Here is a 13938-nt window from a genome sequence, read left to right as displayed (position 1 = left end):
AGCCTTCCTTGATCATTCCAACATATTGAATTCCTCTTTTCTGATTCATTTTTTCCTATATTAAGAAGCCTTCTAGTTCTTGTGATAGTAACAGGTAAATAAATATTTATACTTCAGATGCATTTGGTTATAAGAATCTTTCCTACATCAACATCAAGACTAGTGCACAACAGGTAATCAATAGACGCTATTGCCATAAAAGAGAAAAAGTAAAAGGAACAGGGAAGGAGGGGAGAATGAAGGGAGAAAGAAGGAAGGGAAGAAGGGAGGAGAGGAGGACAAAGGGAGGCTGGTTCAGTACGTAACTGAATGTTCTCAGACCTGGCCTGGCTTCTGGTCCCTGCAGTCACCCACCTCTGCCCCTCTCCTTCCTCACATCTGGGCCTCCTGCTCTCCCTTAGCAGGCTTAAGCACCTGCAGTGCTCAGGATCAATCCCACTGAGGCAGTGAGAACTGAAGCCTAATTTTCCATAGTTCAGCACTGCATTCGTTCCAGAAGCTATACTCCTGAGAGTGAGTTCCCACAAGGCCAGGGCTCCTGAGTTTCACTGTGTTGCTACTCCCTAGGCCCCTGGCTAGGGCTCCTCCACCTGCTGAGCAGAGGCCAGCTGGCTACCTCACTCCCAGACACGCTTTAACCACTCACCCCCCTTACCTGTTTTAACTGGATTTGGTCCCTCACTGCAGATCACTATCCCATATTCCTCCCAGCAGGCCTAAGGCCCAGCTAGATCTCAAACTCTAACAAGAATGAAACATGGAATCATTTTGGGGGACCCTTTCTGTATGCAAAGGAAGGGTAAGGGGCACTCCACTCTGCTTGGGAATGTTTAAGAAGTAATTTAGGAAAGCATTTTCACTTAAACACACTCAAAAAGCCCTTTAAATATGCTGCTTTTCATGTTAGGAAATGTTGGTAGAAACTCAGATTTGTTGTGAAAGAAGTAATTAATTTTCAGGATATCTGCTCTGCTTCTTTTTTTTTTTTTCTTTCTTTCTTTTTTCTTTTTAGGGCAGCACCTGTGGCATATGGAAACTCCCAGGCTAGGGGTCAAATTGGAGCTGAAGCTGATGCCCTAAACCACAGCCACAGCAATGTGGGATCTGAGCTGTGTCTGCGACCTACACCACAGCACAAGGCAATGCCAGATCCTTAACCCACGGAGCGAGGCCAGGGATCGAACCTCCATCCTCACGGATACTAGTCAGGCTTATTACCACTGAGCCACAATGGGAACTCCCTGTTCTGCTTTTTAAAAAAGGAATCTTATACCTGATGCTCATTCTATTGATATTAAGGTATCATTTTAATGCAAAAGATCCATGCAAGGAAAACCCTTGGAACACCTGAAAGAGCCGGGGGAATTATAATGACTCAGATACTTTAGCCAAACAGGAGCCATGATTGATCATGGGGAAAAGGCTGTGTGCTTACTGCCAAATAAATAATAAATACTTACACACAATAGTTACTAAATTAGTGTTGAATGAATGAACATGTTTTCACATATGTGTTTGTATGTAGAAATGGGTGATGGATAAGTAGAGATACACTGATAGTACCTATTTGATGACACCAAATGGTTTTACAATTTCACTGCTTTTGAAATGCATTTGGCACTTTACCTTGTTAAACTTCTGGACTACTTTGAGGGGCACAAGGAGAGCAAGAAGCCTTTGGCAGTGGAGAAGGGCATAATATACGCAGTGTTTTCATTCTAGAAAAGTGGCTTTCCAATGGATTCTGTCTGGGGCTGAGTGTTTATTTAGTGGTAGTTGCTTATATGGAGAGTTTTTAAAATTAACCTGCCAAAAGGATAAGGTCTAAAATTATAGCATTGATACAAATACATGTTATGTATGTATGTATATATGTATATAATTTAGAAAGAAGCCCTACAAATTTATGTGTATAAAAAGCCAACTTTAAATTGCTACTCTGTCAACAACAATGTCATTTCAAATGCCTAACATTAGGCCTCAGGCTTCAACACTCAGGAGCTTGGACAGACTTAAAGGGGAAGCAAATCCTATAAACCATGCCCTGTTTGGATTCTGTCACCTGGTTCTGGTCTTTGGTGAGTTAGTGTGACAAAGGAAAGGACATGCATTATCTAAAGTAAGAGATGGTATATTTTGTTCTGGTCTGTTACAGAATGATCTGAAGGGAATCAAGGAAGTAGCTCTTTAATTCTGCTTTTTCTTTCTAATTCTGCTTCTTGACACAATTTAAGACTGGCTGCAAAGTTTTTTTTTTTATTATGTATTCCAAAAATACAACATCATAAGACTTTGGACATGTAAACCATGCTTATTGCATATAAGTAAACATGTATTTAAAATGCAATGTGCTCTAAAACTAAATATCAAATACACAAAAATGGGATATGAATCTGAACAGCAATCCAGAGGTAACATTAAGATATGCTATTTTATGTACTTTCAAATTATCAACTGAGTTTAGAACCTGTGAACATAAGCCAAGGAAAGTATCATCCATACTGTAGCTGCATATTTCCCTGGCTTCTCCTTCATTTTTTCCTGGTATGAACACTACTTGTGCAAGGAAAAGGTGATTCTGAAGAGCAAAAATGTATTAAAAATCACAGAGGAGCAAAGGCACAAGTCCTGAGTGGGACTCAAGAACCCAGTCTTCTCATGGAAACTTTTGTATTTCAGAAGCTGTATAATCTTGAAGATAGCAGCAAATCTCCCACGTCACATTTCTCTCAACCATTAAAATAATAATAATAGTAATAAAACACCGATCTCATTTAAGTATTGTGGCAGATAGCACTGTGTAGTTACCACCCCATTTCCTCTTCCTGGGAACACTAGAAGACTCCTTTCTTCCCAGGCTTCCTTGTAGTTTGGTTGAGGGTCACTTGCCCGAATTCTAGCCAGTGAGACAGGAGCAGACATGATGTAAGCCATTCACAAACTGCTTTGTACCTACATTCTACAAGATCCACCAGTTCGTTCTTCCTATTCTGTGACTGTAGCCATGGATCACAGAGTGTAACTACAAGATTGGGAAGCAAGCTGAGGTTCTGTATCACTCATGAAGGACAATCTGAGTAGGACAGCCACCAATCCTATTCACACTACAACATGAGCAAGAAATTAGCTTTATTCTTTGAAGTCACTAAGATCTTTAGGTGTCACCACAGCATAATATAGCCTACCCTGATTAAGAAATGGATGGAATGAGAACATAAAATTTGTTTTATGTATCAGTGTGCTCTATAGCTATGCAGGGTAGTCCTGGGAGCAGTGATGGAAAGCTTGTAAAAAATTAATAGAACATCTAAGGTTTCTTGACCTTATACCCACATGAGTAACACAAAGGCTTCCTGAAAGGCAGAATCCAGACACATTCTTACTTAAATATTAGTATATTCATTTGCCCTTAACTTATCTAGGAGATATATACAGAGATGATCCACTTTACCAAGTATTTCAAGTGAAATGACTAAGTGTTGGGTCCCTGCCTATGTTTACAATAATGCCAGTGCCTCTAAGTTCCTGAAAAGAGTGACCTCTGGTCAAAAAGATGAAAATCCACACCTACGTGGAATAATTCTCTTACTTTAAAATCAGAACTTAGAGGATGATTGTGACCATTTTTAAAATCTCCTTTTAGAAGATCTTATCTTGATATAAGCACTCAAAAAGAACAGCAGAATGCTAAGATCATGAATAATCCAATTTTGTATAGATTGATTTTGTCTAAATTTCAAGTACAACTTGTACAGAATTAGGAGAAAGCCCTCCTGAGAACCTTAAAAAAATGGTACCTTAAGACACCATTATTATTTTTTCTGTGGTGTCAAATTTTATTGATAAAATTATATAGTCAATTGAGGAATTATTCTCTTCAGAGGCTTTTAAAGGGATATTAACCCAAGTAAATAAAAGGAATCATTGACCAAATCCAAGCAGATTAAATCAATTCAAGTATTCCTTATTGATGATTATTACCTGTTATTTTAAAAATACTACTGACAGGATTAATATATTCTGTTATAGAATCAGAAGGCCAAATATCAGTTCAGAGAAGGCTAAAAATATTCCTTAAATTTGATTTTTAAATGTAGCTTTCCAAATATCTGACATATATTTTAGAGCAATCTTGACATCTCCAGAAGTGCATAAATAAATTTAAACCTGTCAATGACCTACTTTAATGAAAGAAATTATAGCTATCTTAAATACTTGTAATTTATACTTATAATGATGCTGAGTTGCTAATTTTAGAATTCAGAAATTAAAAATTATGGCAAATAACTGCATTTAGCAAAATCAGCCATCTAGAGGACAGTCAAGTACATACTTCAGGTAAACAGAAAACTGAGTTTGCCTATTCCTGAATGTTTTACCATTGCTAAAAATTCACAATGTATCTTTCCACTCAGGTTGCAAGAACCACAAGGAAATACAGGCCAATGCACTAGAGTTCATTCGATACACACCAACCACAGATAGACATATTGAAACAAAGCAGTTTGACAAGAGTACCTGAACTGCAGCTGGCCTTCCCACAGAGCAGGGACTACTCACTGCCTGCTGAAATATCCACCCTCCCCTTCTTCCTTAGAAAATGGAACATTTTCTTTGATGAGCACATTGCTTCTTGGAATAAAACTATATTATCCGTGAACGAACATCTGATCAAGTTCAAAGATAATGTGGGACTTTAGGTAAAGCTGCTTGAAGAAAACTGGCTCATCTCTTAGGATGCATATTTTTTATTTTTTGCCATTCCTTCTCCTTCTGATCCCCATATTTACGATGGCTAGAGTCCTAAAGCCATCATGGACCCTGAGTTCTGGGCAGTAGAAAGAAAGAGCAAAAAAGCAAGAGCTTGAGTCCTTGAAGACAGCATGGGATTACCACACGCCACTCTAATCCATATCTAGGCTACTTTTACAGGGAACAGAAATATATTTCTATCTCCTTTATGCCATTACTATTTTGAGTTTTTCTGTTAGGGGCAGGTAAAGTGATTTTAACTTATAGAATTAGTCAAAAAATTCAGCTTTTTTCCCCCCAATAACCAAGAACAATTAATTGTTTAGCTAATTCGTTGTTTTAACTTGATGACTTTGTATATGTAGACTCAATTTTTACTTTTTAAAATCTTATTTAACAGTATTAGTCAAATTTGTTAAAGTACTAATATGTCATGCAAGAAAATCAGCACTATGAATGACTTGTTTTAATGTTTCTCACATATTATAAGAAACCCAAAGATAAAAATCTACTTCGGAATCCAGTAAACTCATAAGGAAAAACCTCCCTTCTGATTCTCAAAGCATACCCAAAGAGAGAGAGAGAGAAAGAGAGAGAGAGAGAGAATCCTATGTCTTTATATTTTCTAAGGTAATTTGGAGAGGAAGAAAAATACTCTGCTATAGAATGTGCATTGATTGGCATATGATAATATGAAGAGCACTTTCTAGTTTAAACTATTTTCTATCATTTCTATTTCCAACATTCTGTTATTTGTGTTGGTTTGTTTGTTTAGCTCTGCCCACAGTACACATATGTTCCTGGGCCAGGGATCAAACCCATGCCACAGCTGTACCCAGAGCCACAGAAGTGACAACGCTGGATCCTTACCCTGCTGAGCCACGAGGAAACTCCACAACATTTTACCTTAAGAAACCTATTGATTCTTACATAGGAACAATGGTTAAAGTTTTAATTTTCAAATAAAATTTATACCGAAACATCCTGATGATGATTTATAACGGATTACATTTGTTAAGAGTTGGGGGGATCAAGTTAACAAGCAGTAACTTGTTTTTTTGAAAAGCTAAAGTTTTATATAATCATATCTACTCCAACATGTACATGAAAAGAGGAAGCAACAGAAAGAGGGAGAGAGAAAGAGTAAGAGAGAAAACAAACTTATTATGTCCATCTGAGTCCTAAAAGAAAAGGACCCTATTCTATTGTACACATTTTTCCTCCCTTAATATGCAATATGGGCTGAGGCTAGAAAAGCTTTCCTCTTTCAACCTAGAAATAAAAACAATAAATAGTTCCAAGATTTTAGTTTCAAAAAAAATCTCCCAGTACAGGACTCTCTTTCTTACTCATCTCACTTTGATCTCTTTTTATTTCTCCTCTAAAAAAGAAGGAAAGAAAAAGCAAAGTGCCAATACTAATTTCTTTCTTATTTTTCACAGTAAGTTGCTGATATATTAAGCTCTCAGACTACAAAGTCATAATTTTTAAGTCATTATGATGAAAAAAAGACAAAACCCACAAGTCTCCAGATGTATTGTTTTAGGATTCATATATATGTGTTCATCTCAATAGCTTACAGCTGCTATAGCTTTATACCAAAGGTCTAAATACAAAGCTTGATGAGAACAACAGTATTCCACATATTTTGAAGTCAGTCAAAAATAAAATTTAGGAACACCCAGGGTCTTTCTATTTTAATTTTCTGGAAGATTATAATTTTCATGGTTGATAACTACTGCAAAATTGATTTTCTTTAAAGTATAAGAGAGTTACTAAACATTTTATGGTTGGTATAGTAAAATATATTTTAAGTAAAATAATGTTTAGGACTTACCACCTCCTCCTCCAAGAAGACTGGCATTTGCTGTTGAAAAGAAAACAAAACAAAAGACATTAAATAATATATAAAAATATATGCCAGAGAAGTTCAAGAAAATGCCAGTAATTATCACATCTCATTCATATCTATAAGTATATAGAGGCATATATATATCACAATATACTTTCATATAAAGACAAAAATTCAAATATTTCACTATTTTACCTCCCTTTCCTCTTCAAATGACTATTTTTATAATGTGCTTCCTTCTAATAAAATAAAGCATATATCGTGATCCTTTTATTTCCATTCTGAATCTAAATTAATCTTCTGGTTTCTCCATTTTATCAAACAGAGTTAGGGCAATGTTATTTAGGCAATTTCAATGATTTCAAAGGACAATGTAACAAGAAAGTATAATGATAATTTTAATTAAATTAAACACCATCAAATAAAGCTATCTCAAGACACTTTGCAATAAGAACTAACTCTTAAATAGTGACAGATTTATTCCTCTTTGCATTAATTTTTTTTGAGGGGAAGAAATAAATTTTAGACATTTTTATAAAACAATGATGTGTCATTTCTTATCCATTTATCCATTAATCTAGCACACATAATTACAGAAGCTGAATAAGAAGAAAAATATAAGAAAATTCCAATTAGGTTTTTTTTTTCAAGAGATCAACTTTTCAGAAAGTTTCATTGCAGTTTTCTGCTAAAGTATTAAGCAAACTTAATGCCTTTGATTATCTAGTCCCTGCAAAAGCCAGAAAATAGAAGCCCTGTAGCAACATAAAGAAAGTATGTGGCACCCAGGGTACTTTTGTTTGTGAAGAAAACTGAGCTATCAAAAGAATAAAGAAATCTTTTAAGAAAAAGAATTAGGAATATTTAACTTAAATTTTAGTGTGTTGTGCACATTCCACAAACTACCATAACTAAGAAAAGCAAATATCAGTGTTAGTGATTCTATCAGTAAATAACGGAGCATTATAAATGCCTGTTATCATCTGTGATGGTTTGCCAATTGTTAAAACACTAAAGAAAACATCATGAAAATGCATGGAAGGCTTTCTCAATAAGTCAATATTTGAGCATTAAATCTTGTTTCATATGATCTTCCGGTACAGGGCCATTTAATTGCGGCTCTGGCCTCCCTCCCTCACCCCCTACCCAGTGCTATTATCACAAATATCGACTGTGTAGCAATGCCATTAATCAACCATAAAGAGGAGTTCCCGTCGTGGCTCAGTGGTTAACGAATCCGACTAGGAACCATGAGGTTACAGGTTTGATCCCTGGCCTTGCTCAGTGGGTAAGGATCTGGCGTTGCTGTGAGCTGTGGTGTAGGTCATACACAAGGCTCAGATCCTGCGTTGCTGTGGCTCTGGCATAGGCTGGCAGCTACAGCTCCGATTCGACCCCTAGCCTGGGAACCTCCATATGCCGCAGGTGCGGCCCTAGAAAAGATGACCAAAAAAAAAAAAAAAAAAAAAAAAAAAAAGCCCATAAAGAAAACTCACTTCTGATATTATAAAGTCATTTGCCACCCTGCCACCTCAGGTCCTCCAAAGTCTTCTTACGTCACAGTGAAAATATATAGTATTTACATAAATTGTAACCAGGACTTAAAAGTCCTGCCACAAATCAAACTTTGTAACAGACGAAGTGGTAACTTGCCAAGGGGGCATAAGGAAAGGTTGTCACAAATTCTGTTTAAGTTCCATACCTCTTAGGGGATGGCAGAAATTCCCTGTCTCTTGGCTAATCCAAACATTTTCTTAAAAACCTTAGCTACATGCATTAATAAAGCTGCCTGGCATTTCACATTCCTGATGATTTTTATTTTTATATTTGATGGACAACTACTTCTCTATCTATAGGTTTTCCAGATCCCTAGAACTCCATCCACTGTCCTCCAATGTACACGTTTATTCATAAAGGAAAACTTATTTCCAACAACAAACAACGACAATAATGAATAGTGGTTTTACACTCAAAGCAATATGCCCAGAATCACAGTAACATGGTATAACCTATTTTCACTCCATGTTTTGCTCAATAAAGGTGGAGGCTGACTGTTTTGAGAGCACAGCCCAAACCCCATCTGTTTAACCAGGCATTTGTCCAATAGATGTGGGTGGATGAGTGGGAGTTGGTGTAGGAACTGGAATTCCAGTCCAGAAGAACGATCAAGTCAGTTAATGTCAGGTACGTGCTCATGTCTAGATGAGCATATCTGGTCATATTTTAGCATTCACATAGAACTATTTTACACAACTGTGACATCTACATAGGGCACAATCACTTTTAAGATCATTTCATATGCATTACCATTCATGCAACAGAATCTTAATCTAAGCTGCTTAAATATATTCAAAGCAATTCTAATAACTATAATCCTGATAATGATTTTCCTAAAGAACCCATCAAATTTAAGTGTATTTTATCAATTTCTGTTCTCTAACAATTAAAGGTAAAATATTTATTAGGAAAAATATCAAGGCAATTTTCTTCAGTAAAAGTGGCATAAATGTAGGCAAATAAAATAAACCTTTATTATAATTTCTAATATTAATTTATCTTCACAAAGCACCCTATATACCTAATTCTCAACAGTTATTGGTCAGGTGGATTAATGTTATTTCTTCCATTTTACAAAAGTGAAAATGATTTTTGTGTGTCTAAAATTAACAGCCATTTAATTTTTACTTAGGTATATCTCAATTAGATAGAAAACCCCTCAAGATAAGGCCTGAATTTAATACTTTGGCCTGCATTTAATAAGCTCTCAATACATGTTTTTTAATACTGAGATAACTGGCATGTTTATTCCAACTTCATTATTGACATATAAAAGTTTTTTGTTTATGCTAGTGTGTGGAAAGAGCAAACTTTGTTCCTTTTTCTTCCTGTAAGGTCAAGGACTGTCAAAGAAACTCTTAAAAGTTTCTTTGGAAATAGTGGTTAAGAGTGTACAAAATATGTCTGTACATTTATGTCCATATCTAAGTTCCTTGCTAAAGGGAATTTTAGATATGACTCTTGTTATTCCCAGAGTTTGACAGAGCAGGAAAAGGAGAAAGGAGCAAAGAAAGCTTGAAGTTAACACACATGATGTTACTGCTTCTAAAATGAGATTTTGAAATCTCTTCTCTGAGAATGGCTACTATCAACATGGTTTTTCTTTCCTATTTTCCTAAATAAAATGCCCCTCTATTACCAGAGGTGGTAGAGGAAAAAAAATCAGACTACAGTACTTGTCTCAAAGACTGATTCAATACGAAACTAAAATGAGCCATTACAAATCAATGAATCTGCATATTGAAATTTTTCCTCCCCAAAGTAACAACTCTATGAGATTAACGGTTCCACTGCTTAAAAAGCAAAAACAACATTGAACATAAATTAGGAGTAAGGGTTGCCAAAATCTAATTTCCAAGTGGCAAATATGGAGAATTTAAGCAAACGACTAATTTTTAAAGTTTATGAGAAATTGTTCTCTTCCATTTGAACTCAGTTTTGAATTTTTAAATTAAAATTATCAAATTATACATATTTATAAATATTCATTTTTAAATTATCAAAACCAAAAGAAAGTGAACACAAGGTAGGAAGTTTTTCCTTGGGATAATTAACCTAAATGAAAAATAATCATTGTAGTTGCCAATAGTGTCATTATTTTATGTTTTTCTTAAAATACAAATGGAATATTATATTACCATTTTCCCAAAAAAACAAATTCTTAAATGACCCTCTTTTGTATCTGTCTTTTTTAGGAATATTGTTATAATTAAATTGTGGATCAAATGATGAAAAGTAAGATTACTCTATAAGTAACTTTAATCACTAGAAGTTCCGAGATGGAACACAAGTCTATAACATTTATTAGAAATGCAAGACAAAGCTATAATTTATTATGGATCTATACAGGGTAAATAACAAGAATACTGAACTGACAGCCAGGTACCCTCTATTTTAATTCTGCCTCAGTTACAAAACAGCAGGTGATCTGAGCAAGCCATAGTCAACTGTATTCCTTTTTTATAATTCCATCAGGAAACTTAGAATTAACCAGGAATGGCAAACAGGTTTCAAATAATCCTGATTCATTGATTACAAGAGATTGTACCACTCATTTGAGAAGGATTCTAAAGCTAAATCTAAGTTCAGTAGAGAAGAGAACCATGATCGATTAATAATGTTGGCCATAGTCAGAGGGAGATAGCAGAATTAAAATGGCAGCACACATGCCATATACTAGGGAATTCCTGGGTCAGATGACTTCCCCTAAACTTGACAGTTTTTGATGTAATGAAATTTGATTCAATAATCTTGATAACAAAACTGCTAACCTAACATGTACCAACATTGTACTTTAGAAGGCCTAATAAGCTCCTGCAGCTTTCTGAGTCTGAAAGAATTCAGTCTGTGAAATAATCCAGAGCTGGCAGAGGTAACCCCTGTTCACTGTGAGTCAAACTGGCCTGTTGTGCTTTCATTCCACTTGCCCAGTAATTTCTATTATCTGTATTTAGTAATTATTTGTTTTTCCATTCCATTTCTATCTCCACCCGAGACTATCTGTCAAACAAGCAACAGCCTGGGAGACTAGTCTTTAAACATTGATTAAAAGTATTTGTGAAGGGTTTTGGTTTGCTTTTCATCATTATAAAGGAAATTATAGCTGCTTTCATCCTAACAGGATCCTGACCACCTAGTTTAGCTTATTTATTCTGCTTTCTTATTACAGTAGAGCACATGGGATGTCAAAATGATTGTTGGCAAAAACTTCCCCAGGGGCTCTACTTAAAACACCATTTCATTCACAACTAGTTATTCTAAAAGATACAAAAGCCAACATATCACCCTTTAGAATGGCACATATTATATTCCCTGCACTTTGAAACTCAAAGAAGATCTAAAAAAAAAAAAAATCCGTTAAGATTAAATCCCAAGCATGTGCATGAGTCTAGAGCCTCTTTATACAGAGAGCAACCATCTGAACTGACAGCTCTGGAAATACAATCCACACAGACAAATACAGCCTTCAATTTGGCAACAGCTCTCTGTTCATGATTAACTAGATTTACACTTTCTAAACAAAATCAAGAATGCCAGAGGTTTGGGCAATGGTATAATTTCCTGCTTTGAAGCTGACAAAGAGAGAAAATTAAGAACAGGCTTAACTACCTCACAGGTAGAAAGCAGGTAAAAACACATAATGAATAATTCACATTTCATACTTACTGTAGAATTCAAAGGAATCATTGATTGTTCTGGGGTCTGTGTGGCTGAATAAGCTATAAGCCACCATGAAGACAAAAACAGAATATAATGAGTGCTACTTTTGATGAATAGGTGAAAGGGCAGCAGGAAATGGAAAACTTACTTAGGGGTAACAACAAATGAGACAAAATGGAATTATGCTTGAACTATAAGAGAAGAGCTAAAGCTGTCCCGGTTTTGCCAACCTGATGTCACAAGCTATCACTCTGGGTGCTCGGGGACTACTAGGAATACTGCGACATGGGGATAAAACCACTTATTTTGTCCAATTCTTTCATTTTACAAAAGTGGAAAGTTCAAGAGTATCAGAGATGTTAGTAATTTGCCTAGGATCAAACGCAGGAGAAGAACATAGAGCCTGCTATGCAATACTGCCAATTTCAAATTGGAATTATATATACATATATATATGTGTGTGTGTGTGTAGATGTATATACATATGTGTGTGTGTGTATACATATATATGATTGTATTGTTTGTTCCTCTGAAATCACATCTAAAGATGGTAACAGAACACAATGTGCATGGGGTCTACCAAGCATTACCCTACTGAAGATCACCTAATTTAATTATTAAAGGGTGAACTAAAGCAGTGGCAGTTCCTGCAGCTTCATAATGCAAAGCAACGAAAGCCAAATGAGAGGAATCAGCATGTGCTTCTACATTCCAGGCATCCTTCTTGACACTGTGCTCTGAATCAGTTGTAATTCTGATAATGACAACACTGGCTCAGTTACAAAAATGTGATTGCTTAAGTAACTTGATCTGGGGCTTTCCAAAGAGTAAACAAGCATGTCTAAAAAGGGGGAAAGATGAGTTCAAATGTACATTAGCATTGTAGCTGTAATGATACAAGACCCTTAAACAGGAGTTTTAAGTTGTCTTTGACAAGAAAGATTTTGAACTCAAACCAATTCCCAATTTGAAGGATGGAAGATGCACTTATTTGAGGGAATGTGATACACTTTTAACCTGATGAAAACATAAGCCTGAACATGCGCCCTCATTTACATACTTCTTGGGAAAACTAATTTGTTTTAATAAAACTAAAGAGTATCTTTTTAAAAAGTGATTTATATGGTTGCCTTACTTCATCTTTCTTAGAATATTATAGAATATTTATTTCTCTCCAATAATGAAACTGCAAATGAGTTTTTCTACAAGGTTTATTTTAGTTTACATTTTAAATAAGACAAAAGAATAATTTTCAGTCATAGTAAAGAGATGGGAAGATTGAGACAGAGACCCTCGAAGGGTAAAGATTTGTGGTCAAAAGAAATGAACAACGTGCTTCCTTGAGACACTTATCAAGCAGTAAAATCCATTAAAGTGGAGGCCATGTTTGTTGGTGTCAACAGTACCATACAGAATACTTGGCAAAGAGTAGGGACTGAATAAATACATGTTAAATACATAACTAAGGGAATGAATGTAAGATGGGAAAGAGAATGTGGGGAGAGGGAAAGTCATATTTCTGGGATAGGTGAGAGAGCTATAGTAATAGACAATGACTCCTACACAACTTCACAAACAAGTGAGGCTATGCCAGGAGGAAGCCAAACAGATCACGGTCCAATCCCAGGCTCTATCGTCGTCCTTGAGAAAAGTTCTTTAAACTCCAATTGATTACCTAATCTCTTATATTAATAAACCATTTGGTAAAATAATGATCATGGTACAGGTGAGCTGAGAGCCATAAAGCTGATAACTTATGTGAACTTGCCCCACGGTGCCTGGAAAATGCTGAGGCTCAGTAATGTCAGTTCCATCCGTGACCTTGATTACAATGCTCCTCTGGAAGACAGGCTAGAGGTTAATAGAAAACCTCCATGGACAGTAGGGGCTTAATAAAAGCATTCAGACCAATCCTCACTTGGCAGGGACCGGGGCCATGTTCATCTTAGAGAACTGTAGTTCTCTGCCTTCAATCTGAGATGTCCTGTGCTTTACCCACATCAGAGTTTGGGGAAGAAACTAGGACTTCTGCACAGAGCAGAGTGAGGGAAAAGGGCAACTTCAAATTATTATTATTATTTTTTAACTCTGTCTTTGGGCTTAGGACAATTTTAAAA

At 35.8% G+C, this 13938-nt stretch overlaps 1 protein-coding gene across 8 annotated transcripts in view; it reads right to left on the bottom strand.

Moving 5' to 3' along the window:
- MACROD2 (mono-ADP ribosylhydrolase 2) overlaps positions 1-13938 on the bottom strand; it is a 2051375-nt gene that overhangs the window by 1583034 nt on the left and 454403 nt on the right. For all 8 annotated transcript variants that reach the window (XM_085004514.1, XM_021077531.2, XM_021077533.2 and 5 more), the window contains one exon: positions 6590-6619. In XM_085004514.1, coding sequence (XP_084860640.1) covers positions 6590-6619 — 30 coding nt within the window. The remainder of the gene's footprint in view (positions 1-6589; positions 6620-13938) is intronic.

The sequence above is a fragment of the Sus scrofa genome, chromosome 17 (assembly GCF_054392235.1).
Source record: "Sus scrofa isolate SSC_HxYL_T2T_F1_AM1 chromosome 17, Sscrofa_HxYL_maternal_Yorkshire_Landrace_v2.0, whole genome shotgun sequence".
NCBI classification, from domain to species: domain Eukaryota; kingdom Metazoa; phylum Chordata; class Mammalia; order Artiodactyla; family Suidae; genus Sus; species Sus scrofa.
Note: the sequence above shows the minus strand (reverse complement) of the source record. Positions and strands in the feature narration are given on the sequence as shown.